At 34.2% G+C, this 24022-nt stretch overlaps 1 protein-coding gene across 1 annotated transcript in view; it reads right to left on the bottom strand.

Annotated features, from left to right (window-relative positions):
* LOC131435036 (G-protein coupled receptor dmsr-1-like) overlaps positions 1-24022 on the bottom strand; it is a 172613-nt gene that overhangs the window by 35901 nt on the left and 112690 nt on the right. The window contains exon 4 of the mRNA XM_058602503.1: positions 1509-1896. Within this exon, the coding sequence (XP_058458486.1) occupies positions 1688-1896 (209 nt within the window). The 3' untranslated portion in view covers positions 1509-1687. The remainder of the gene's footprint in view (positions 1-1508; positions 1897-24022) is intronic.

Genomic DNA, 24022 nt, shown 5'->3' with positions numbered 1-24022 from the left:
GCATTTACCTTGACGCCAGGCTCGATGAAAACGATTGGAGAGCGCCCATCTGCGGTTACAGCGGCCCAAACCATTATCTGTTGCGGGTGCTGCCTCCTGGTGGCCAATCGATGACTCAAATTCTCGTATGAACGGTCGGTCAAGTAAACCCTATCGTTTTGAGAGTTTACGAATTGCTCTATTGGAAAAATTTTCTCGTCAGAAAATACAATGTTCGGAAATTGACCGCTTTCGGCCAAACGAAGCAACTCCTTCGCTCTCTCAAGTCTAAGTTGTTGCTGCTTCTGTGTGAGATCATGCGCCTTTTGGATCTTGTAAGGCTTGACCTTCAGATCATTTTTCAGTATGCGGCGGATGCTACGGTCGGATATTTTCAGTTCTTTTGCCATTTGATTGGCACTTCGTCGAGGATTTCGTTCAAGTCGCTTCTTCACTTTTTGAACCATCTCACGTGACGTTGCAGTCTTTTGATGACCACCTCCATGACGTTTTGCGATGCTACCAGTATTATTGTAACGAGTTATGGTTCGATAAACAAAAACTTTATTCACTTTAAGGTGTTTGAGCTCACGAACAATCGCTGGTTGTGATTTTCCATCTAAATATAAAGCAATCACACTATTACGTTTTAAATCCATCACTGATTTTTTTTTCGCGTTCACTTTTGGCAAAATGCTTTCTTGCGCTTGTAAACAATACAACTCCGAACTGTCATTTAGCAAATTTCTAGAGAGCTGATGCCCGTGCGTCAGCTGCGCGAGCGGTCTGAAGTTGGTTACACTTCGAGTGCCGGACCCTGTATGTCAATTTCATTTTTGGAACTAGCAAGCCGTTCTATCTCTATTAACACGTATTTGGAAAACTTTATAGTAAATAGACTTATCAAACTCAGATAGGAAGTAATTAAAAAAATTAGTTTTGTTTTGCAAATGCTAGGACGTGATCTTAGGTATTAAAATTTTGAATGATTCAACGATCAATATTATCACACTGCAGAATGTGTTCAACGTTATATGTAGTCATAAACCCAAGTAATCGAACTATAGATTGCAATTAAAAAGAAACTAGAGTTCCTGAAACATCAAAGTGATGACATCTCAGCCGTAATGTTGGCAACAACCCAAAACATTATATCCGGAATGTTGGGAGCTTCGTAAGCTTTACAATATTTTGACAGACCGCTTTCTCGATTGGCACAAAGCTGTCGTTCCAAACGAATAGCTGTCGTCACTCTGATATTTCAGGCACTCTAATAGAAACATTTACACAACCATATCTACGCCAAGCATTTTTAAAGGATGTTTTATCATTATCATCACTTTAATCATTAACCGATTATTATAAAACATATTTCAATCAGGTAATGATTCTAACATCCGTAAGCATGTTTAAAAATTAAGCTTTAAGTCGATATACAAGTGCTAAGCTAAGAGCGTAAAAAATCATAGGTTGTGTTGTATACCAACAATTACAAAATCTGTTGCAAAAACGGCAAAAAAAAAACCTACTGATGTTAATTGAGTCATCGTAATTTCCAGTTCAAGTCCATCGTCTTTCATCATTTGGTTGCCAGGAGACGCCGCTAAAGCACTGCACACTTCGTCGGAGAAATTGCATGTTTTTCGTTGAAAAAGATCCAGTTAAAAACCCTCTCTCGATGGCGGTTGTCTGGGCGCCCCACGGATTGCTAGATTTGAGTGATTTGGGTGGTGGCACCTTCTTGATTGCGTCGTCCCGTTGGAGTTGCTTCGTCGTTTTGCGGTACTGGCTTCCATTTATCAAGACATTTCGGACGGAACAAGTAATTAAAAGTGTTTCTAAACTGCCTACTCATAGAGCAGTAAAGGATGAAATTTATGGCAGAGTTTATCAGAGCAAGAACGTCCATTAGGTCGCCTGTAGAAAGCAGAAAAAAAAATTACACGTTATTCATCATCTATTTTGTTATTGTTGTGACTGATTTTAACTTAAAGCTTATTGAGTTGTAAAATTGTAAAATGAAATTCGATACGGCGTAATTTTCAACAAGCACTTGGTGATTAAAACATAATTGTTTGACGAACTTTTGTCTTTCTCATCAAGAACAATATACAATGACTTGAACTTGATTTTTGAGCCTAGGCCCGAAAGGTCGAGAACCATTTACCATACGAATCAATTCGTCGAGATCTCAAAATGTCTGTATGAATGTAATATATGCATTAGAACTCAATTTTCTCGGAGATGGCTGAACTTGAGGCTTATTTTAATTTCTGGTTAAAATTTGACAGCCGAGCAGTTGTTTTGTCGTTGGCAAAAAAAACTCGAAAGTTATTTTCCGAACACTGATCAAAAATCTTGCAACGTTTTCTAATTCTAGATCTTTAGCAAAAAATCCTTTTACGTATTTTTTTTTAATAATTTCAGTCAAAAAAATGTCAAGTCTCGAAACTTTGTCAAACAAAGCTAGTTTTTCTTGAAGTTCGTCTTATGTTCTCCGTATTTCAATTATCATTCCACTTGATATCATTTTGTTTTCAGTGAGTAATAAACCCAAAAAAAAACATTACATCTGTCAAATTTTGAAATTGGCAGTTTCAGCAGTAGTTACTTTAAAAAAAATAACTGCTCGACTGTCAAATTTCAACTGAAAGGTAAAATTATTCGGGAGATGATCCGAGGCCTGAGATTCATTTGAAAGGACTTATTATGCCATAGAATGCTGATAAAATTCACCACGATACGACTTCCAATTCCGGAACTACAGGGTGATAAGAAGAAAAAATAAGAGCGTGTTTGTCGTCGTTTCTGTGTATGATGATGTAATCGTGTAATAATATGTTGTTCCTGTCTTGGCTTCAAAATACTGTGAATTGAGGTCAAAAATCCTAAAGCTAAACTCACTTCACTTTCTTAGAGATGGCTGATCCGATTTACACAAACTTAGATTTAAATAAAGGTCTTATGGTCCCGATGGGAACGAATTCATTAGCATAAATAAAAGATGTAACTGGGTATATAATCTGTTTGAAAGTGTTAGTATTGCAGATGATTTTCCCAAAATTTTAACACTTTAACTGCCATATTTGTGGAGTTCTGCTGACCTTCATTTTATTCAAATTTTTCAAAACCCTCTTAGCAAAAAAATTGAAAAAAAAAATCTAGAATATTTTAGGAATTGTTGGAAATCATTCTGATTTTCTTCAGAATTTTTCAAAATGTATTTCATGTGAAAAAAATGTTCGAAATGTTCGAATTTGTTTTATTACAATGTTGGTACCACCCTAGATTTTACATAATAAATAAACCATTTATGAATACATTACGCTGTATTTTTTTTTATTTAAAAAAAGCGGATAGGAAAAATATTGGACTTTTAAAAATATAAATCAATTGAAAACTCATGCGCTTTCATCAAATTATCATCAAATGGAGACGCATAGTATTTAGTTCTTAAATCATATATCACATGCTCTTAAAACTTTAAAACTTAAAGAGTTCATGGCTTGAGTATTGACGTAATTAATAATGATAAAAGAATTTCATTCCAAAAATCATTTACACACGCCCGTACGTCTGTCTCGATTTAGCTAGCAATTATGTATGGGAACCAGTTCGTTTAAACGCATTAGTGAACATGTTGCCAGCGGACGGATTTAGTTAATAAAGAAGGACCAGTGAATCAGAACTAACATGAATCAGAACTAATAAACTTGACAAATATTTATGTTTTAATATACAAGTTTTTATTTATGAACTGAAATAAACCAACAAATACACTGTAGTTAGTTTTAATCTCACATTTTTGCTATATTTAGTGAAAGTTCTAAAGAACATTAAAAATATAGTTCTTTTGCAGAATAAAGTTTTCCCAGACACCAAGCGCAAAATCAAGAAAATTTCGAAACCAAGCGAAATCTAAAAAAAACTTCTAGTTTCAGGGCAAATTCGACGTTCTGTATCACATGGTATGAAAAGCCAAGTTGCCTAAATTGCTCAACATATGAGAGTAGACGGCTTTAAAATAATGGCGCGTGGCGACGATATCGTAGTGGTTGATTGTATTGTATCGTGTATTCATTCACTTATGAGGCATATGGTCATAGTCTGAGCTGTAGGGAGACTACTTCTAGATACAGAAAAAAAGTACTCCATGACCACTAAGTGCAAGTAAATTCGATGAACTATATTTGTGAAAGCGTTTGAAGTTCGAGTTTCATATATAGCAATTATATTTTTTGTTTATACATATTTCGATTATAACAATAAAACAATACGATTTTCCGAAACTGTTTAGTAATGGTTTGAAATATTTGATCAATGTAACAATAACTAGCAAATTATGAAAAACTTTCGATCTGATGAGAAACCAGATTCCACAATTCGAAAGCTTCACTGGCTTTACTAACAAACAGCTTACCTACAGCATTAAAAACTTTTGCTACGACCAGAATTAACCCACTTAGACTGAACCAAGCGCGTGTCCTTCGCCTCATAGACCTGGTGGTTGTTCAAATCCTAGTTAAATACATACACTCCTAACAAAGTGCGAATAATATGGTGTGAATACCCAAACATGTATCCAGTGCACAGTGGTCCGAAACGGGAAATTAGCGTGACAAAAATATTTTCAATATTAAATATAAGTTTTTTGTAGTTGGTGTCTTCACAAAAGTTGTTTGTAATCAAATGGCGCTCCTTTTGATGAAAAATGAAATCTGAAATCCAACTTTCCTAATTAAACTCAAAAATGATTTTATTGTACAATAAAGTTGTAGGAAATTTTATTTTGAGCAACTTTGCTGAAAAAGCAACTCTCTAGCTTTTCATTTAATCGAGTTACATCAATTTTCCCGAATAAAAGTAGGGTGGCTCCTGAAAATTCACTTTTTTTGTTCTAACTTTTTTGTGAAATGTTCTACGGAAAAGTTGTTTTCAAAAAAGTTATTATACTAATCATTGCGCATAATTTTGCCCAACTAAGCTTTTTCATATGAGATATCACTAAAAAGTTTTGATTATTTTTTCATCAAAAACTGTAGTTTTTATGTGTCTCATTTCTCGAATGGACAATGTATGGAACACTTGTAGAACTAATTTGACACTATCATTTTGCCGAAGGAAGTATGTTAATACGTTAAGGCGTTTAAGAGTTATGCAATGTTTTTGAGTTTTTCGAAGGTATTTTTAAAACTAATTTAAATAAGTTAAAAAAATAACACCCTTCCAATTTTCTCTTAAATTTTTACTTATATTATGACCTTTAAGGAACCGCATAGGATACATTTTTATCGATCTGGCATCTAATGAATATTGATGTTTGAAGCTTGACTAGTTTTTGATGAAAAAATAATCATAACTTTTTACTGATAGCTCATATGAAAAAGCATAGTTGGGCAAAATTATGCGCAATGATTAGTACAATAACTTTTCTGAAGACAACTTTTCCGTAGAACATTTCACAAAAAAGTTAGAACAAAAAAAGTGAATTTTCAGGAGCCACCCTACTTTTATTCAGGAAAACTGATGTAACTCCATCAAATGAAAAGCTAGAGAGTTGCTACAAGGATAAATTTTTGATTATTACCATTTAATTCTGTTATAAGTTGCTTTTTTCAATAAAGTTGCTCAAAATAAAATTTTCTACAGCTTTATTGTACAACAAAATCATTTTTGAGTTCAATTAAGAAAGTTAGATTTCAAATTTCAATCTAAATGAGGACCACCCTAGTAACATTTTTCATCAAAAGGAGCGCCATTTGATTACAAACAACTTTTGTGAAGACAGCAACTACAAAAAACTAATATTTAATAGTGAAAATATTTTTGTCACGCTAATTTCCCTTTTCGGACCATAGTGCAGCGTCGGGTATTACATCGCAACGATTTTATGATATTTGCGACATAGCAAGGAAAGTTGACAAAAGCAACCGCAGGAACATTTGTATCCAAAATGCTGCCGAGCGAGGGATGAAGCCGAGATGGTGGGCCTAGTGGAGTGTGCTCAAAATTTCAAACTGCCATTAAGAGCGACGATGCAAAAAATTGATATATTTTTTTTTAATTTGGCACAAACCTGTTTTGGTTATGTTCAGTCATGCATCATTTTACCACTAGATGAATCAAAACAGGATTTAATCACGGAACGACCAAAATTAGCTCTGCGCCTAATTCGTATTACTGTTTTTTAATTTGTTTAGTTGAGTTTAACAACAAAATTTCCAAAAGAACTATTGAATTAGTTGAAATTCAGAATTTACTTTGCAGAAAAAACTCTTTTTTATGGAGAATGTGTTGTGTTGGCGAATATCCTAGACACAAACCAGAAATATATCAATCCAACACGAAATTCTCATTGACAACTAATTTTGTGATTAAAATCAGAAAATTTGACTCTATTTATCTATCAACATTATTGCTGGATGACAGCACAAAGAAAACAAAACTGAAATTGGTTTTATTAGATTTTTAGCCAAAAACTCATTAGAAGTGCCAAACCAAAACAATCCATTAAAAATCTAAAAAGGATAGTCTTGATGAAACTGCTTGCAAATTGTTTTGATGTATTTCGCATGTGCTACGATATATCCATATTTAAATTTCTAAACCCATATGTAAAAATGCAGTAAACTCTTAGTGGAAAGTGTATTTATTCAGAATTTGTGCGCATTTAATGCGATTGTGCGTAATCATGTTTTTACGTGTAACAGTGAAGTGAGTTTCGAATGTTGCACTCTAATTGTATATGTCAAACGAAGTTTTTTGTATCTTCCAACTTCTGGTGTACTACTAGTATTCGGTTTTTGTTTTCCGAGTGCTCAAAATTTTCAGTGAGAGAATCGATTTCGCGAAGTCGAATAAAGAAAACAGCGATTTAGAAGAAAAATTTTTAAAAAGAAGTTTATGTTTCGTTTATGTTTTTTCCTCCAATACAACATTGTATTTATACTTGCCAATATAGAAAAGACAACTGCAACTGAAAAAAATTTCGGTAGTAGTGTTCCATCTAGTGGCTCTTAGTCATTAGGCCAATTCAACCACGAGCTAATTCAACCATGTTGGTTTATAACAACATTTTATTTTTCTAATGCTACTAAAAAAATAGTTGAATGGAAATGGAGTGCTCCTTAGCTAACAAATGACAGCACGTTTAGTTAGTGAATTCAACTAAAAAATAGCCATTTCAACTAATATTTTATTATTATTAAGGGAATGAGAATATAAAAAATTTAAATTTGAAAAAGTAAGATTTTTTTAGTTGTATCAAAAAATAACTAATTATATCAGAAAATCAACTAATTTTTTCGCCAAAATTCTGATTTCGGTCTTTCAGTGAATATAAAACGAAATGGCTTACTTTCGTGGAATATATACGGTAGTGAAGTAACTTGTTGGTGCAAGATATCCGAATTACAATCATATTAAAGAAAAGCATATGCGGCTTTGTCAACATTAATAATTGTGCTTTTATTACTTTTTCAAGCAGAGTTAATTGATACTGAAGTCGATCATCATGACTATCGATCATTGATGGTATATTTGCTTATTGTTAATTAGACATAATTTCATGTGACACTGTTGGATCCCAATCGCACAATCTCATTTTCGCCTGTTTTTCTCATTCTATTTAAATGTAATAGCCCATATCTCATGACATCCAATCTAGGAGATACGACAGGTCAATTAACAGTATGGTGTCACTTCCCGTCGCTTGATGGGTATTAACAGTTATCTCATTATCGTTCGCTGCTTGCATATTTCAGACTCTTGTTAGGGGCATCTTTAACTGTCGCTGTTGGAAATCAATGTAACATAAACATAACATTATTCTCATCGACTGGGGTTATAGTTCAAGAATTGAAAAACTGTGGACATGATCAACAGGTTTAACATTACGCTTATGCCTAGAAGTTCTCACAAATTGTTTGGCAAATATTAATTTACATCTGCTGGGAGCAGAAGATTGATTATAGGGTGTCCCACAAAGCTAATAATACAGTTGCGAAACCTGCACGAAGCGCACGGTGCACTATTTCGAACGCTTCACTGAGTTGTTTTACGAAAATAGAAGGCGTGAACGTTTTTTTTCCACTATATTCAAAGTAAACGGAAAGTAATAAAAAAACCTGTTTTAATCCAACCAGATTAGAAAAGAGTTTTAGAGAATTCTATTGCATTAATATACTACATTTGAATTTAAGTTAGTGAAAATCTATTCAATCATATGTGAGAAAGTGAAGTGAGCTCCATTTTACCACATTTGATTTCTATTGTCGGTACTTCCGGAACCAAAAGTTGGATATCGGCATAGTGACATTCGGTTTATTCAACCGTACACTGATAAGAACCACAAACTTTTTAAAATTCTATATGGCGAAAAAAAGCTTTTGAAAAAAATATTCATGAAATTGACATTTTTACACTATGCACCCTATAGCCAGAACCAGAAGTTTGCTCCGAAAGAAAATTGGGATATTCTTAAGGCATCTTAAGACCTTTCAGTAGAAACTAAGATGGTGCAAATCGATTCAGCCATCTCCCAGAAAAGTGAGTAACATTTTTTTCACATTTTTGGTGCATATCAATGTGCAATTCCGGAAGCGGAAGTCGGATCCAAATGAAATTCAGGAACTTCAAATGGGAGTGACAATATTTGTCACACACACATACACACACAGACATTTGCTTAGTTCGCCAAACTGAGTCGAATGGTATATGCCACGGTTCAAAAGTTAGTTTTCACAGTGATTGTATAGCCTTTCAATATGGAAACGGCCAAACGCACTTTTTTCTTTTCCAAATTTCTCGGAGTTGACTAACTGATTTCCATATATTTGAGCTTGTTTGAAAGACACTTCTGAGTCATTTTTCAAGTTAAAAAATGGCTTTTGCTTTCGGTTCAAGATATACAATGGTATAAGTGACGTAACTGTTCAACCGCACACTTTTCATTGGCTAAATATTCTCGAAGATGCCCAAAGAATTTTCGATAAACCTTGGTTTATTTAAAATATACCATGCGGTCATTTATCAAGTTTGGGTTATCATATGTGATGTAACCGACTAATCCCAGTGTTTATAATGCATCAAAATCAGTCGGTGTTGAACAGTCGTTCGCACCGCACGCGTATAGCTCTTGGATCCTGGAATTTTTTTCTGGCTACCTAGAGTTTCATTGATTCAAGGCTTCAGTCTTTTTCAAGGCTACCTGAATCACTAACAGTCTTTTAAAGACTAACAATTAGTCAGCCTTTCTCAAGGCTATACAAAGAGTGATATTAGAGTGACTAAGTGATACAAAGAGTGATATTAGAGTGACTAAGTGATACAAAGAGTGATATTAGAGTGACTAAGGAATTAATCAGCCTTTTTTAAGGCTAGCTAGGAGTCTAATCGAAGACTAATTTAGCCTAGTTAATTTAATTTAAAATTTCATTCATTTCAAAAATGCCTGCGTCCAACCGGAAAGGCAACAAGCCTAATGCTGAAAATAATTCAATACGGAATAAATCACAATCCGTTACTCAACATTTTTCTAATAACATTCACGATCTCCTAGAATCTGAATGTAAAAATAAAAGACAACGGACGGAATTTCCTTCCGTTGATTCTATACCGTCTAACGATATTTACGAGATTCTTCCTGAATCCGATTGTAGCGACATAGAAGAAAATTCTTCAAAAATTCCCAAAATGGACACTTGTCGTTCGGGGAAGAAACAACAATCTATGCCTCCAGTGACGGTGATGATTTCCGACTTCAAAGCATTTCGTACTGAGCTTTCTGCTTCTCTCTCGGAAGTAAAAGTCTCATTTCAAATCGAACGAAGAGGAGAATGTCGAGTCTTGATTGATGGATTGGAAGATTACGAACGTCTTATTCGATATTTGTCCGAGAAACTTCATAAATTTTATTCATATGATATAAAATCAGACAGACCCTTCAAGGCTGTCTTGAAAGGCTTATCAAATGATCAAAGTATTGATGAAATTAAAAATGAACTAAAAGAATTGCTTGGTTTTGCCCCTTCCCAAGTAATACTTATGAAAAAAAGAGCGAATGGTACTTCTAAATCACGCTCTGGAAGTGATGTAAACAATTTGAAAACTTTAGAAAAAGTACGTTTCATTTCCCTCATTAAAATTCATTGCGAACATTATAAACGGCATAATCGTATTGCAAACTTAACGCAATGTCGTCGTTGCCAAGGCTTCGTTCATGGAACCAAAAATTGTCATATGGATATACGGTGTTTGAATTGTGGTAAATCGCATTCGAAAGACGTTTGTCCAATGAATGAAACCACTGATAAATTTTCATGTTCAAATTGCGATGGAAATCATAAATCCAATTATTTGAAATGTCCTGTCAGGGAAAAAAATTTAAACGCTCGTTCGCTTAGACAACAAGTCATATCAACGACCTTAAATTTACAGAGCATACCTGAAAATCAAAAAACTGTTACAAATGCCACGCCTAATTCTTCTAAGGCACTTATTTCTTCGAATTTTAAACAAAAAACAAGTTCGCCTGCCAATTCGTCTTCTTACGAAAACAAATTATTGACAGGTAGATCGACCTCGTCATCATCTTCTTCTAATGTCAGTTATGCTGGTATATTAGGTAGAAATCTACCACCTATTTCTTCTAATGTAAATAATCAAAACACAGGACCGCCTTGCAGTTCATCTTCTAACGAAAACAATTTATTAATAGGTAGACCGGCCAAATCATCTACTTCTAATGGCAGTCTACCTACAAATATTCCTTCAATGCCATTCGCTTCTTTAAAAGAAGTCGATTTAGGCGATATAACTGAAAATAAAATGATCTACCTACAAGATAAACTTTTTCAAATGATCATCCAAATGAATTCGACTTCATCACTTTTTGAAGCATGATGGCAATTTGCAAATAATATTATAATGAATTTAAAATTTAACAGTGATGTTAAACAATTATTTGAATATTTTAAATGGGAATGCTCGATCTTTGAAATCGAGTGAAGATGAATTTTATAATTTTCTCGAAGTTCACAAAATCCATATTGCCATTGTGACAGAAACTTTTCTTAAACCAAATGTCAAATTGAAAAGTAATCCACATAATGTGGTTCATCGATTTGACAGGTTTACTGGAATGTGTGGTGGAGTTGCCATTTTTGTCCAACGGCAAATTAAACATCGAATTTTACCTTCTTTCAATACTGAAGTTATTGAAAGCTTGGGAATCGAAGTTGAAGCCATTCATGGAATTTATTTAATCGCTATGAAAAACATAGTTAAGGATTTACAAAAAGAAATTAAACATAGATTTACTCTTTTGCGAAATGAAAATTTTGCTAATGAAGTTGAACATATTAAACCATATCCTAAACCATTCTGGAAACTTTCTAAGGTTCTTCAGAAACCTCAGAAACCAATTCCTGCTCTCAAGGAAGGAAATCAAATACTTCTTACAAATAGCGAAAAAGCTCAAAAACTTGCTCAGCAGTTCGAGAGTGTACACAATTTTAATTTGAACGTTCGAAAGGACTCATCCTATTGAAAATGAAGTCTCACTGAAATATGAGCATATTTCAACCCAAGTGTTATCACACGATGACATTATTGAGACGAATTTTGATGAAATTAAATCAATTATTAGGAAACTCAAAAACATGAAGGCTCCTGGTAATGATGGAATTTTTAATATTCTTATTAAAAATCTTCCCGATGTTGCCTTGAGACTCCTGGTTAAAATTTTCAACAAGTTTTTCATTAGCTTACTTCCCAAAAAGATGGAAAAACGCCAAAGTAATTCCTATCCTGAAACCTGATAAAACTCCAGCAGAAACATCGAGTTATCGACCAATTAGCTTACTTTCTTCTATCAGTAAACTTTTTGAAAAAATTATCTTGTTGAGAATGATGTCTCATATAAATGTGAATTCAATCTTTTTACCAGAGCAGTTTGGATTTGGTCATGAACATTCAACTACTCATCAACTTGTCAGAGTAACGAACATGATGAAAGCAAATAAATCTTCTGGGTTATCCACTGGAGCTGCTCTTCTAGACATAGAAAAAGCATTCGACAGTGTTTGGCACAAAGGTTAATAGCAAAAATGTCTGATTTCCAGTTTCCTATTTATTTGATCCAAATGATTCAAAATTATTAAACTGATCGTACTCTTCAGGTTAGCTATCGGAATTGTAAATCTGAATTGCTACCCGTACGAGCCGGTGTTCCGCAGGGTTCGAGCGTAGGTCCAATCTTGTATAATATTTTCACTTCCGATCTTCCAAATCTGCCCGTCGGTTTGTCAGAAATCGCTATTCTGTGACGACACAAGTCTGTTAGCCACAGGTACAAATCTAAGAGTGATCTGCAGTCGCCTACAAAGAAGTTTAAATATTTTCTATGATTATCTGTCAAAATGGGAAATTAAACCAAATGCAGCAAAAACGCAATTAATTATCTCTCTTCACAAGCCAAGAGCTTCTTTTCTTAAACCAAACAATAATCACATTCTCAAATTGAATGGCTCGGAATTGACATGGTCTGATCAAGCTAAATACTTAGGTTTAACGTATGACAAAAAACTCACTTTCAAGGATATATTATATATATAAATATATTAAATGTTTATATCCTATTATAAACAGAAAATCTAAGCCCTGTCTAAAAAACAAATTGTTAATTTATAAACAAATTTTCAGACCAGCCATGGTTTATGCAGTACCAATTTGGTCAAGTTGTTGTTCCACCAGGAAGAAAACGCTTCAAAGGATTCAGAATAAAATTCTGAAAATGATTTTGAAGCGTCCTCCCTGGTTTAGTACAAATGAGTTACACAAACTCACAAATATAGAACCATTAGATGTAATGTCACATAATATTATAAGCAAATTCCGATAAAAATCGATGCAATCTTCAATTGAATCGATTCACTCTCTGTATTAGTTAGTAAGTTAGTATATAAGTTCCTTTTCCCCATTACACAATACAAGTAGGTTTAGAATTTTCCCTACACAAAAATCGCAGAATTGCGGAAGCAAATAATGTCCTCTTGGTAATAACCAAATCATATATATAATAGGGCTGAAAAGTCACCACTTGTGGCGTAACACCCAATTTAAATCTTAATAATTTAATTTTAACTCATATTCCAATAAATAGTTCCTAAAAAAAATGCATCAAAATCAACACTTAGACTAGTTTTAATGCTAATATTAGATTGTTTGAAGAGCTCACAACACGGGTACATGTGAATAACAAACAAAGTTCAACATAATCATGTTTCAGTGCTATCATAGCGATGCTCGATATTTTCCTGATATTGCATTGAAGGAATCAAGAAATTGTACAATATCTGCTTAGCGTCGAAACTAGTTATTATATCTTATTTCGTTATTGATAAGTTATTTCGATTTCTTCATGTTCAATTGATCCAGTAGTTCTATCTTCTAACAAAATGCTATCGAATAAACTGCATCAGAATCAGATAAGATAAATGATTATGATATTTTTCATCTGAAAAATTCGTCTTTTATAAACATTTTTTTCTAGCTTTGACAGAATGTTGTATTTTGTTGATATTTTCTCATGCGAACTTTGTGATGAATATTAATATTTCAACTCTTATTTCAAGCTAATTAATGTTAATTTCTACCATTAAGGTGTTTGGTTTTAATAATAAAGTTTGTTATTAGTTTACGAATCACTTCTACTCGGGAATACTAAAATCTTGTAAATGTTCTAATGATACAATTTGAATGACAATAAAAAGGCCGAGTCATATTCTATTTATATAAATCAAAAGTCACCGATTTTCATAATAATGGTTGGACATCGAATTAAGAGATTTTTTAAATACATTAGCTTAAAAAATAATCTTCATGACAAATGACCCAGCATGTTACAAAATTGACATTTTTACTGGTTCAGAGTCCAGCGTTTGAGCTATCTCTGAGAAAATCGAGTGATCTTTTTCTTAAATTTTTTGCTCCTTTTACCCCTGTACTCCAGAACTGGAAGTTCGATCCGCGTAAAATTGAATAGCAACCTATATGACCAAGAAACCTTGCGTTAGCATCTAAGTTAGTGAAAATCGGTCCTGCTATTTCCGAGAAAATCGAGTGCACATTTTTGTTGCATGCACATATACACATGAAGAGATATTTGCTCAGTTATTCGAGTCGAGTCGAATGGTATATGACATTCGGTCCTCCGAGCCTCGGGTAAAAAGTCGGTTCTCACAGTGATGGCATAGCCTTTCAATATGAGAAAGGCAAAAAATGTTTTATCGACTAATTGTTATTTATCAAGCTTTCAAAATAAAATAATCTTCAAATAAGTCTTTACGAAAACCCGTGCGCATTTATAAAGCCTATAATGATGTATTAGATGGAATCAAGAATCCAATATTTGATCTCACCACGTCTTTTTTCGAAGGAATGATCGTTGGTCCTCGAGAGAATTATAAATGAATAGCAGAATCTCATCAGCAATAAACATCGAATTCGTGAATCCAGAGAATTGTTTAGAGTGAATATTTGATTGAAGGTGATCAGTTAGTTGTTAAATATGAAAAATCATGATAAGTTGCGATTGTTCGATTTTATGATTAGTAGGCCATAACAAAATTATATAATAACTGTTTCTCTTTTTAATCCTTGTTAAATTTTTTTATGTCTTTAACCACTTGTCTTCTGTTTTTCTTGTTGATCGGTTGTTATTACCATTGTCTTTATTTGTTATTTACCCCTATCTGAGTAGTGCTAACAATTATTTAATGATATGAAGTTATTTAAACTGTATAATTTAGAAAGAATGAAGTAATCAGAACTTGAATTCCGAGATTATGACTAGGAATAACTTGATATAATAATATATTAATGTTTATACCAGCACGAAATGATAAAATTGTATCTTCATGTAAAGATAGTTTTCAGTTTTTGTTTTGTAACAAATCGATTTTCTTGACTGAGATGAACGTTCATTTTTGTGGTGTTCAATTTGGTCTGAATAGATTACTTTTTTCTTTATTTAGTTTGTAAAAGCGATTGTTGAAATAACATCTGATTGGCTCTGATTATCTTGAATATAACTAGAAGATAATTCAGTTTAATTGTGAGTTATAAATTAACAACTCTTCTCATTGTAGATTCGTTAAACAAAACATACCTATCTCAAGTGTCCGAAGGTTGTCAGCTCCATGAAATCTGCATGCAAATGTTAGTCCCAAAACACAAAGGCGTCTGTGAAATTATACAAAACCAGTGTCGCACAATGAAATTCGTGGTAAAAACTTTCATCTGTTTGGTTTCTCTGAACCCACCAAACTGTTGACTCACTCGGCACGAAGGTGACAGTATCTATTTTCATTTCATTAGAGAGTTTTTGTTCAATTTCTGGAATGTTGTGAATATGACTAGAACGCCTTCACTTCTGTTGTGTTCTAACCTAACAAAAATCTCACAGAAATTTATGTTGCTTCGGTTAGATTGGAGCATGGCACATGGATATGATAAACTTCGCAACTGAGATGAAAATAAGTACTGTTCTCCTTTTTGGTGGTTGTGTTTCAATAAAAGTGAAAGTTTATTTAATCGACGATGCCAGCAAATCGGCAGCGATGGCTTTACGGTTGAGCCGTCCGTGGTTCTGGTACGTTTCAGGAGAATGACAATGTCAAAACTTGTTACTTATTCTTGTTTCGGAGCTCGACACTGCTCTTGCAAGTGGAAACAAACTGAAGTTTATCGTCAGAGAACGAAGCATAAACTATTATATTTTTGCAAATGACGGAATTTTCAACCTAATACGCTCGTATGTTTTTGGTCAAAATGTTCAACAGGTGTTTTATATTAGTTCATGGACGAAAAATACGTAGTTAAAGCAAATGAAAACAACCAGAAGTATTAAATTATATCTCTGGCCATATTCCATTACAGCATGGGACACTTACACTCATGTGATGCAGCCGGTACTACTTCTGCTGATTCCACCGAATTTTTATGTTTAGTGCAACCAGTTTGAAACAAGGAAACTGAAACCAAATTATTTTTCACTAGCAGTTTTCAGCACAATGGAAAAGATTTCGTTCAAAGTTTCTACTTTTCTTGTAGAAACTACTGATTTGTTTCATTTTCAACTATATGATAGTTTTAACTTATCAAATCCGGAAAAAAGATTATCGACATTACCTATACGCTTGCAAGGTGTCTTTCCGCTTAAGACGTAGAGCCGTCATGAGCTAGTTTTAAATTTGATCAGTATCTAAAGGGGAAAACAGATAGAAAAAAATGGCATGTGAAAGCAACTATGTAATGAAAACCGCGAAAATGTTACCGCTAGACGGGACTCGAACGCGTTGCTAGCTCCTAGCCGGAGAAATTGTTTTGCCAATTAAACTACCCTGCATATGAACATACATAGTTACATTTACATATCATTTTTCCATTCTGTTTACCCCATTAGATACTGATACTACATATCAGTTGAGATCATCAAATAGATTACTTCACAGGCAGTAGAAGAAGTAAAACTCCCTGATCCCCACGGTAGCGATCACTTGCCTGTCGTTATCTCAATCGCCAGCGGTTTAAGACCATCGAAGACAATCAATGTTTTGTATGACCTCACACTAAATATCTGACAAAATAGAATCAACACAAAAACTTCCTCCAGAGGAAGAGTACACTTTTTTGGCTGGGTTGATTTTCGGAACCACGATTCAAGTTCAGACAAAACGTGTACCGGGCGTGAAAATTAACATCCGTCCTCCTAACAGGTGGTTGATTTATGAAAAACAAAAAGGTTTATCAACTAGTAGAACCTAAAGACTTGCAGATACAGATCAATCGGAATCTGGGAACCGGTACAATCGAACTCGGTTCGAGAAAAGTGATTGGGATCCATTTTTGAGTCTATAGTCACAATATCCGGACGTTAATCGTAAACCGGGAATCAAAAAAGCTGATATCAATTTGTTTGGCCGTTCACTGACAATGACATAATTACAATAACCGTCATTTCAAGCGGCAATTTAAAGTTCTACTCACTCGTTACCCTGTAATGTCGATACTGCAAATCGGATCGAATTTGAATCTAAACGTGTAATCATCGATTGAACTTTCCATGAGATGTAGAAATAAGTTCCATTTTAGAGATTTTCGTCATTATTTATGGTACTACCGAAACCGGTATTCAGGAACCAGCATAACCGAAAACCAACTTTGAAGCTTTTTTGGATTGTCATCTTCTATATCGCTATGAATTTTAAAAACTCATCACCCTGTAATTCCAGAATCGGATAAATTTTCATTATTTTTATATGGGACCATAAATCCTTTAATTTGAATTTTTGTTTTTGAAATTCGATTTAGCCTTTTTTGGGAAAATGATTGAGCTTTGCGAAACGATTCGATACTGAAAGCGGAATTCTAAAATCAGTGTAACCGAAGTCAGTTAAATCCACCTCAAGAGCTGTATAGTTTACATTTGATTCAAACTGTTTGAACATCAGTGTAGACATCTGTGATAAATCGTAGTGCAAATTACATTTTTGGGTACCTTCCAAATCGAAAACTGAATACCGTTAAAAATGAAATAAATATATTGGTTATCGACTATCCAAATCTGCAAACCCGCAAAGCAAAGCCATGGTATTACATTCCTGTGGTGGAATTTGACCTTCTGTTTCAACAGACTTCGCAGCCGATTCAGAGTGTACAGAACCATTGCATGGCTAGTGCTACGATTCAAATGACACTACGAATCCTTCCACGTCGGGGCTCGAACATACGATAACTGGTTTGTAAGACCAGCGCCCTATGCATTGAACCGCCAATCCGGTGCAAACCCGATAAACCTTATTATTTTATGTGAAATAGACATTCTTATACTAATCACCCTGTATCTTCTGAACCGGAAGTCGGATATGACTGAAACGCAAGATGTTTTATAGGATCTTAAGACCTTCCTTTTGAATCTTAGATCGGTTCAGCCATATGCGAGAAAAATGAGTTACAATTTCGTCTCGCATATCATCCTGTTGTTCCGGAACCAGAAGTCGGGTCCAAATGTAATTTAGGAACCTTGTTTGCGACTTTTCATATGAATCTGAGTTTGTAAAAACCGGTTGAACCATCTCCGAGACAATTGAGTGAAATTATTTGTCACACACGCATTTGCTGATCTCGATGAACTGATTCGAATGGTACATAGGTGTTATGTTCTTCCAGCACTTATTGTTGTAAGTAGCTTAACCCCTTCACGACCATAAGATGTGCAGGACGAAATATGTCACTACAAGACAATATTTTAGCAATTGGGGGTGCAAATTAAGAAAATATCACCAGATAAACATGGCAGGGTGCATAACCAAATGCAGCAAAAACGCAATTAATTATCTCTCTTCACAAGCCAAGAGCTTCTTTTCTTAAACCAAACAATAATCACATTCTCAAATTGAATGGCTCGGAATTGACATGGTCTGATCAAGCTAAATACTTAGGTTTAACGTATGACAAAAAACTCACTTTCAAGGATATATTATATATATAAATATATTAAATGTTTATATCCTATTATAAACAGAAAATCTAAGCTCTGTCTAAAAAACAAATTGTTAATTTATAAACAAATTTTCAGACCAGCCATGGTTTATGCAGTACCAATTTGGTCAAGTTGTTGTTCCACCAGGAAGAAAACGCTTCAAAGGATTCAGAATAAAATTCTGAAAATGATTTTGAAGCGTCCTCCCTGGTTTAGTACAAATGAGTTACACAAACTCACAAATATAGAACCATTAGATGTAATGTCACATAATATTATAAGCAAATTCCGATAAAAATCGATGCAATCTTCAATTGAATCGATTCACTCTCTGTATTAGTTAGTAAGTTAGTATATAAGTTCCTTTTCCCCATTACACAATACAAGTAGGTTTAGAATTTTCCCTACACAAAAATCGCAGAATTGCGGAAGCAAATAATGTCCTCTTGGTAATAACCAAATCATATATATAATAGGGCTGAAAAGTCACCACTTGTGGCGTAACACCCAATTTAAATCTTAATAATTAAATTTTAACTCATATTCCAATAAATAGTTCCTAAAAAAAATGCATCAAAATCAACACTTAGACTAGTTTTAATGCTAATATTAGATTGTTTGAAGAGCTCACAACACGGGTACATGTGAATAACAAACAAAGTTCAACATAATCATGTTTCAGTGCTATCATAGCGATGCTCGATATTTTCCTGATATTGCATTGAAGGAATCAAGAAATTGTACAATATCTGCTTAGCGTCGAAACTAGTTATTATATCTTATTTCGTTATTGATAAGTTATTTCGATTTCTTCATGTTCAATTGATCCAGTAGTTCTATCTTCTAACAAAATGCTATCGAATAAACTGCATCAGAATCAGATAAGATAAATGATTATGATATTTTTCATCTGAAAAATTCGTCTTTTATAAACATTTTTTTCTAGCTTTGACAGAATGTTGTATTTTGTTGATATTTTCTCATGCGAACTTTGTGATGAATATTAATATTTCAACTCTTATTTCAAGCTAATTAATGTTAATTTCTACCATTAAGGTGTTTGGTTTTAATAATAAAGTTTGTTATTAGTTTACGAATCACTTCTACTCGGGAATACTAAAATCTTGTAAATGTTCTAATGATACAATTTGAATGACAATAAAAAGGCCGAGTCATATTCTATTTATATAAATCAAAAGTCACCGATTTTCATAATAATGGTTGGACATCGAATTAAGAGATTTTTTAAATACATTAGCTTAAAAAATAATCTTCATGACAAATGACCCAGCATGTTACAAAATTGACATTTTTACTGGTTCAGAGTCCAGCGTTTGAGCTATCTCTGAGAAAATCGAGTGATCTTTTTCTTAAATTTTTTGCTCCTTTTACCCCTGTACTCCAGAACTGGAAGTTCGATCCGCGTAAAATTGAATAGCAACCTATATGACCAAGAAACCTTGCGTTAGCATCTAAGTTAGTGGAAATCGGTCCTGCTATTTCCGAGAAAATCGAGTGCACATTTTTGTTGCATGCACATATACACATGAAGAGATATTTGCTCAGTTATTCGAGTCGAGTCGAATGGTATATGACATTCGGTCCTCCGAGCCTCGGGTAAAAAGTCGGTTCTCACAGTGATGGCATAGCCTTTCAATATGAGAAAGGCAAAAAATGTTTTATCGACTAATTGTTATTTATCAAGCTTTCGAAATAAAATAATCTTCAAATAAGTCTTTGCGAAAACCCGTGCGCATTTATAAAGCCTATAATGATGTATTAGATGGAATCAAGAATCCAATATTTGATCTCACCACGTCTTTTTTCGAAGGAATGATCGTTGGTCCTCGAGAGAATTATAAATGAATAGCAGAATCTCATCAGCAATAAACATCGAATTCGTGAATCCAGAGAATTGTTTAGAGTGAATATTTGATTGAAGGTGATCAGTTAGTTGTTAAATATGAAAAATCATGATAAGTTGCGATTGTTCGATTTTATGATTAGTAGGCCATAACAAAATTATATAATAACTGTTTCTCTTTTTAATCCTTGTTAAATTTTTTTATGTCTTTAACCACTTGTCTTCTGTTTTTCTTGTTGATCGGTTGTTATTACCATTGTCTTTATTTGTTATTTACCCCTATCTGAGTAGTGCTAACAATTATTTAATGATATGAAGTTATTTAAACTGTATAATTTAGAAAGAATGAAGTAATCAGAACTTGAATTCCGAGATTATGACTAGGAATAACTTGATATAATAATATATTAATGTTTATACCAGCACGAAATGATAAAATTGTATCTTCATGTAAAGATAGTTTTCAGTTTTTGTTTTGTAACAAATCGATTTTCTTGACTGAGATGAACGTTCATTTTTGTGGTGTTCAATTTGGTCTGAATAGATTACTTTTTTCTTTATTTAGTTTGTAAAAGCGATTGTTGAAATAACATCTGATTGGCTCTGATTATCTTGAATATAACTAGAAGATAATTCAGTTTAATTGTGAGTTATAAATTAACAACTCTTCTCATTGTAGATTCGTTAAACAAAACATACCTATCTCAAGTGTCCGAAGGTTGTCAGCTCCATGAAATCTGCATGCAAATGTTAGTCCCAAAACACAAAGGCGTCTGTGAAATTATACAAAACCAGTGTCGCACAATGAAATTCGTGGTAAAAACTTTCATCTGTTTGGTTTCTCTGAACCCACCAAACTGTTGACTCACTCGGCACGAAGGTGACAGTATCTATTTTCATTTCATTAGAGAGTTTTTGTTCAATTTCTGGAATGTTGTGAATATGACTAGAACGCCTTCACTTCTGTTGTGTTCTAACCTAACAAAAATCTCACAGAAATTTATGTTGCTTCGGTTAGATTGGAGCATGGCACATGGATATGATAAACTTCGCAACTGAGATGAAAATAAGTACTGTTCTCCTTTTTGGTGGTTGTGTTTCAATAAAAGTGAAAGTTTATTTAATCGACGATGCCAGCAAATCGGCAGCGGTGGCTTTACGGTTGAGCCGTCCGTGGTTCTGGTACGTTTCAGGAGAATGACAATGTCAAAACTTGTTACTTATTCTTGTTTCGGAGCTCGACACTGCTCTTGCAAGTGGAAACAAACTGAAGTTTATCGTCAGAGAACGAAGCATAAACTATTATATTTTTGCAAATGACGGAATTTTCAACCTAATACGCTCGTAAGTTTTTGGTCAAAATGTTCAACAGGTGTTTTATATTAGTTCATGGACGAAAAATACGTAGTTAAAGCAAATGAAAACAACCAGAAGTGTTAAATTATATCTCTGGCCATATTCCATTACAGCATGGGACACTTACACTCATGTGATGCAGCCGGTACTAAAGGGTGATTTTTTAAGAGCTTGAGAACTTTTTTAAACAATAAAACGCATAAAATTTGCAAAATCTCATCGGTTCTTTATTTTAAACGTTAGATTGGTACATGACATTTACTTTTTGAAGATAATTTCATTTAAATGTTGACCGCGGCTGCGTCTTAGGTGGTCCATTCGGAAAGTCCAATTTTGGGCAACTTTTTCGAGCATTTCGGCCGGAATAGCCCGAATTTCTTCGGAAATGTTGTCTTCCAAAGCTGGAATAGTTACTGGCTTATTTCTGTAGACTTTAGACTTGACGTAGCCCCACAAAAAATAGTCTAAAGGCGTCAAATCGCATGATCTTGGTGGCCAACTTACCGGTCCATTTCTTGAGATGAATTGTTCTCCGAAGTTTTCCCTCAAAATGGCCATAGAATCGCGAGCTGTGTGGCATGTAGCGCCATCTTGTTGAAACCACATGTCTACCAAGTTCAGTTCTTCCATTTTTGGCAACAAAAAGTTTGTTAGCATCGAACGATAGCGATCGCCATTCACTGTAACGTTGCGTCCAACAGCATCTTTGAAAAAATACGGTCCAATGATTCCACCAGCGTACAAACCACACCAAACAGTGCATTTTTCGGGATGCATGGGCAGTTCTTGAACGGCTGCTGGTTGCTCTTCACTCCAAATGCGGCAATTTTGCTTATTTACGTAGCCATTCAACCAGAAATGAGCCTCATCGCTGAACAAAATTTGTCGATAAAAAAGCGGATTTTCCGAATGGACCACCTAAGACGCAGCCGCGGTCAACATTTAAATGAAATTATCTTCAAAAAGTAAATGTCATGTACCAATCTAACGTTTAAAATAAAGAACCGATGAGATTTTCCAAATTTTATGCGTTTTATTGTTTAAAAAAGTTCTCAAGCTCTTAAAAAATCACCCTTTACTTCTGCTGATTCCACCGAATTTTTATGTTTAGTGCAACCAGTTTGAAACAAGGAAACTGAAACCAAATTATTTTTCACTAGCAGTTTTCAGCACAATGGAAAAGATTTCGTTCAAAGTTTCTACTTTTCTTGTAGAAACTACTGATTTGTTTCATTTTCAACTATATGATAGTTTTAACTTATCAAATCCGGAAAAAAGATTATCGACATTACCTATACGCTTGCAAGGTGTCTTTCCGCTTAAGACGTAGAGCCGTCATGAGCTAGTTTTAAATTTGATCAGTATCTAAAGGGGAAAACAGATAGAAAAAAATGGCATGTGAAAGCAACTATGTAATGAAAACCGCGAAAATGTTACCGCTAGACGGGACTCGAACGCGTTGCTAGCTCCTAGCCGGAGAAATTGTTTTGCCAATTAAACTACCCTGCATATGAACATACATAGTTACATTTACATATCATTTTTCCATTCTGTTTACCCCATTAGATACTGATACTACATATCAGTTGAGATCATCAAATAGATTACTTCACAGGCAGTAGAAGAAGTAAAACTCCCTGATCCCCACGGTAGCGATCACTTGCCTGTCGTTATCTCAATCGCCAGCGGTTTAAGACCATCGAAGACAATCAATGTTTTGTATGACCTCACACTAAATATCTGACAAAATAGAATCAACACAAAAACTTCCTCCAGAGGAAGAGTACACTTTTTTGGCTGGGTTGATTTTCGGAACCACGATTCAAGTTCAGACAAAACGTGTACCGGGCGTGAAAATTAACATCCGTCCTCCTAACAGGTGGTTGATTTATGAAAAACAAAAAGGTTTATCAACTAGTAGAACCTAAAGACTTGCAGATACAGATAAATCGGAATCTGGGAACCGGTACAATCGAACTCGGTTCGAGAAAAGTGATTGGGATCCATTTTTGAGTCTATAGTCACAATATCCGGACGTTAATCGTAAACCGGGAATCAAAAAAGCTGATATCAATTTGTTTGGCCGTTCACTGACAATGACATAATTACAATAACCGTCATTTCAAGCGGCAATTTAAAGTTCTACTCACTCGTTACCCTGTAATGTCGATACTGCAAATCGGATCGAATTTGAATCTAAACGTGTAATCATCGATTGAACTTTCCATGAGATGTAGAAATAAGTTCCATTTTAGAGATTTTCGTCATTATTTATGGTA

This window comes from Malaya genurostris, chromosome 3, assembly GCF_030247185.1.
Source record: "Malaya genurostris strain Urasoe2022 chromosome 3, Malgen_1.1, whole genome shotgun sequence".
NCBI lineage: Eukaryota > Metazoa > Arthropoda > Insecta > Diptera > Culicidae > Malaya > Malaya genurostris.
The sequence above is the reverse complement of the archived record's forward strand: the minus strand, read 5'-3'. Positions and strand labels throughout refer to the sequence as shown.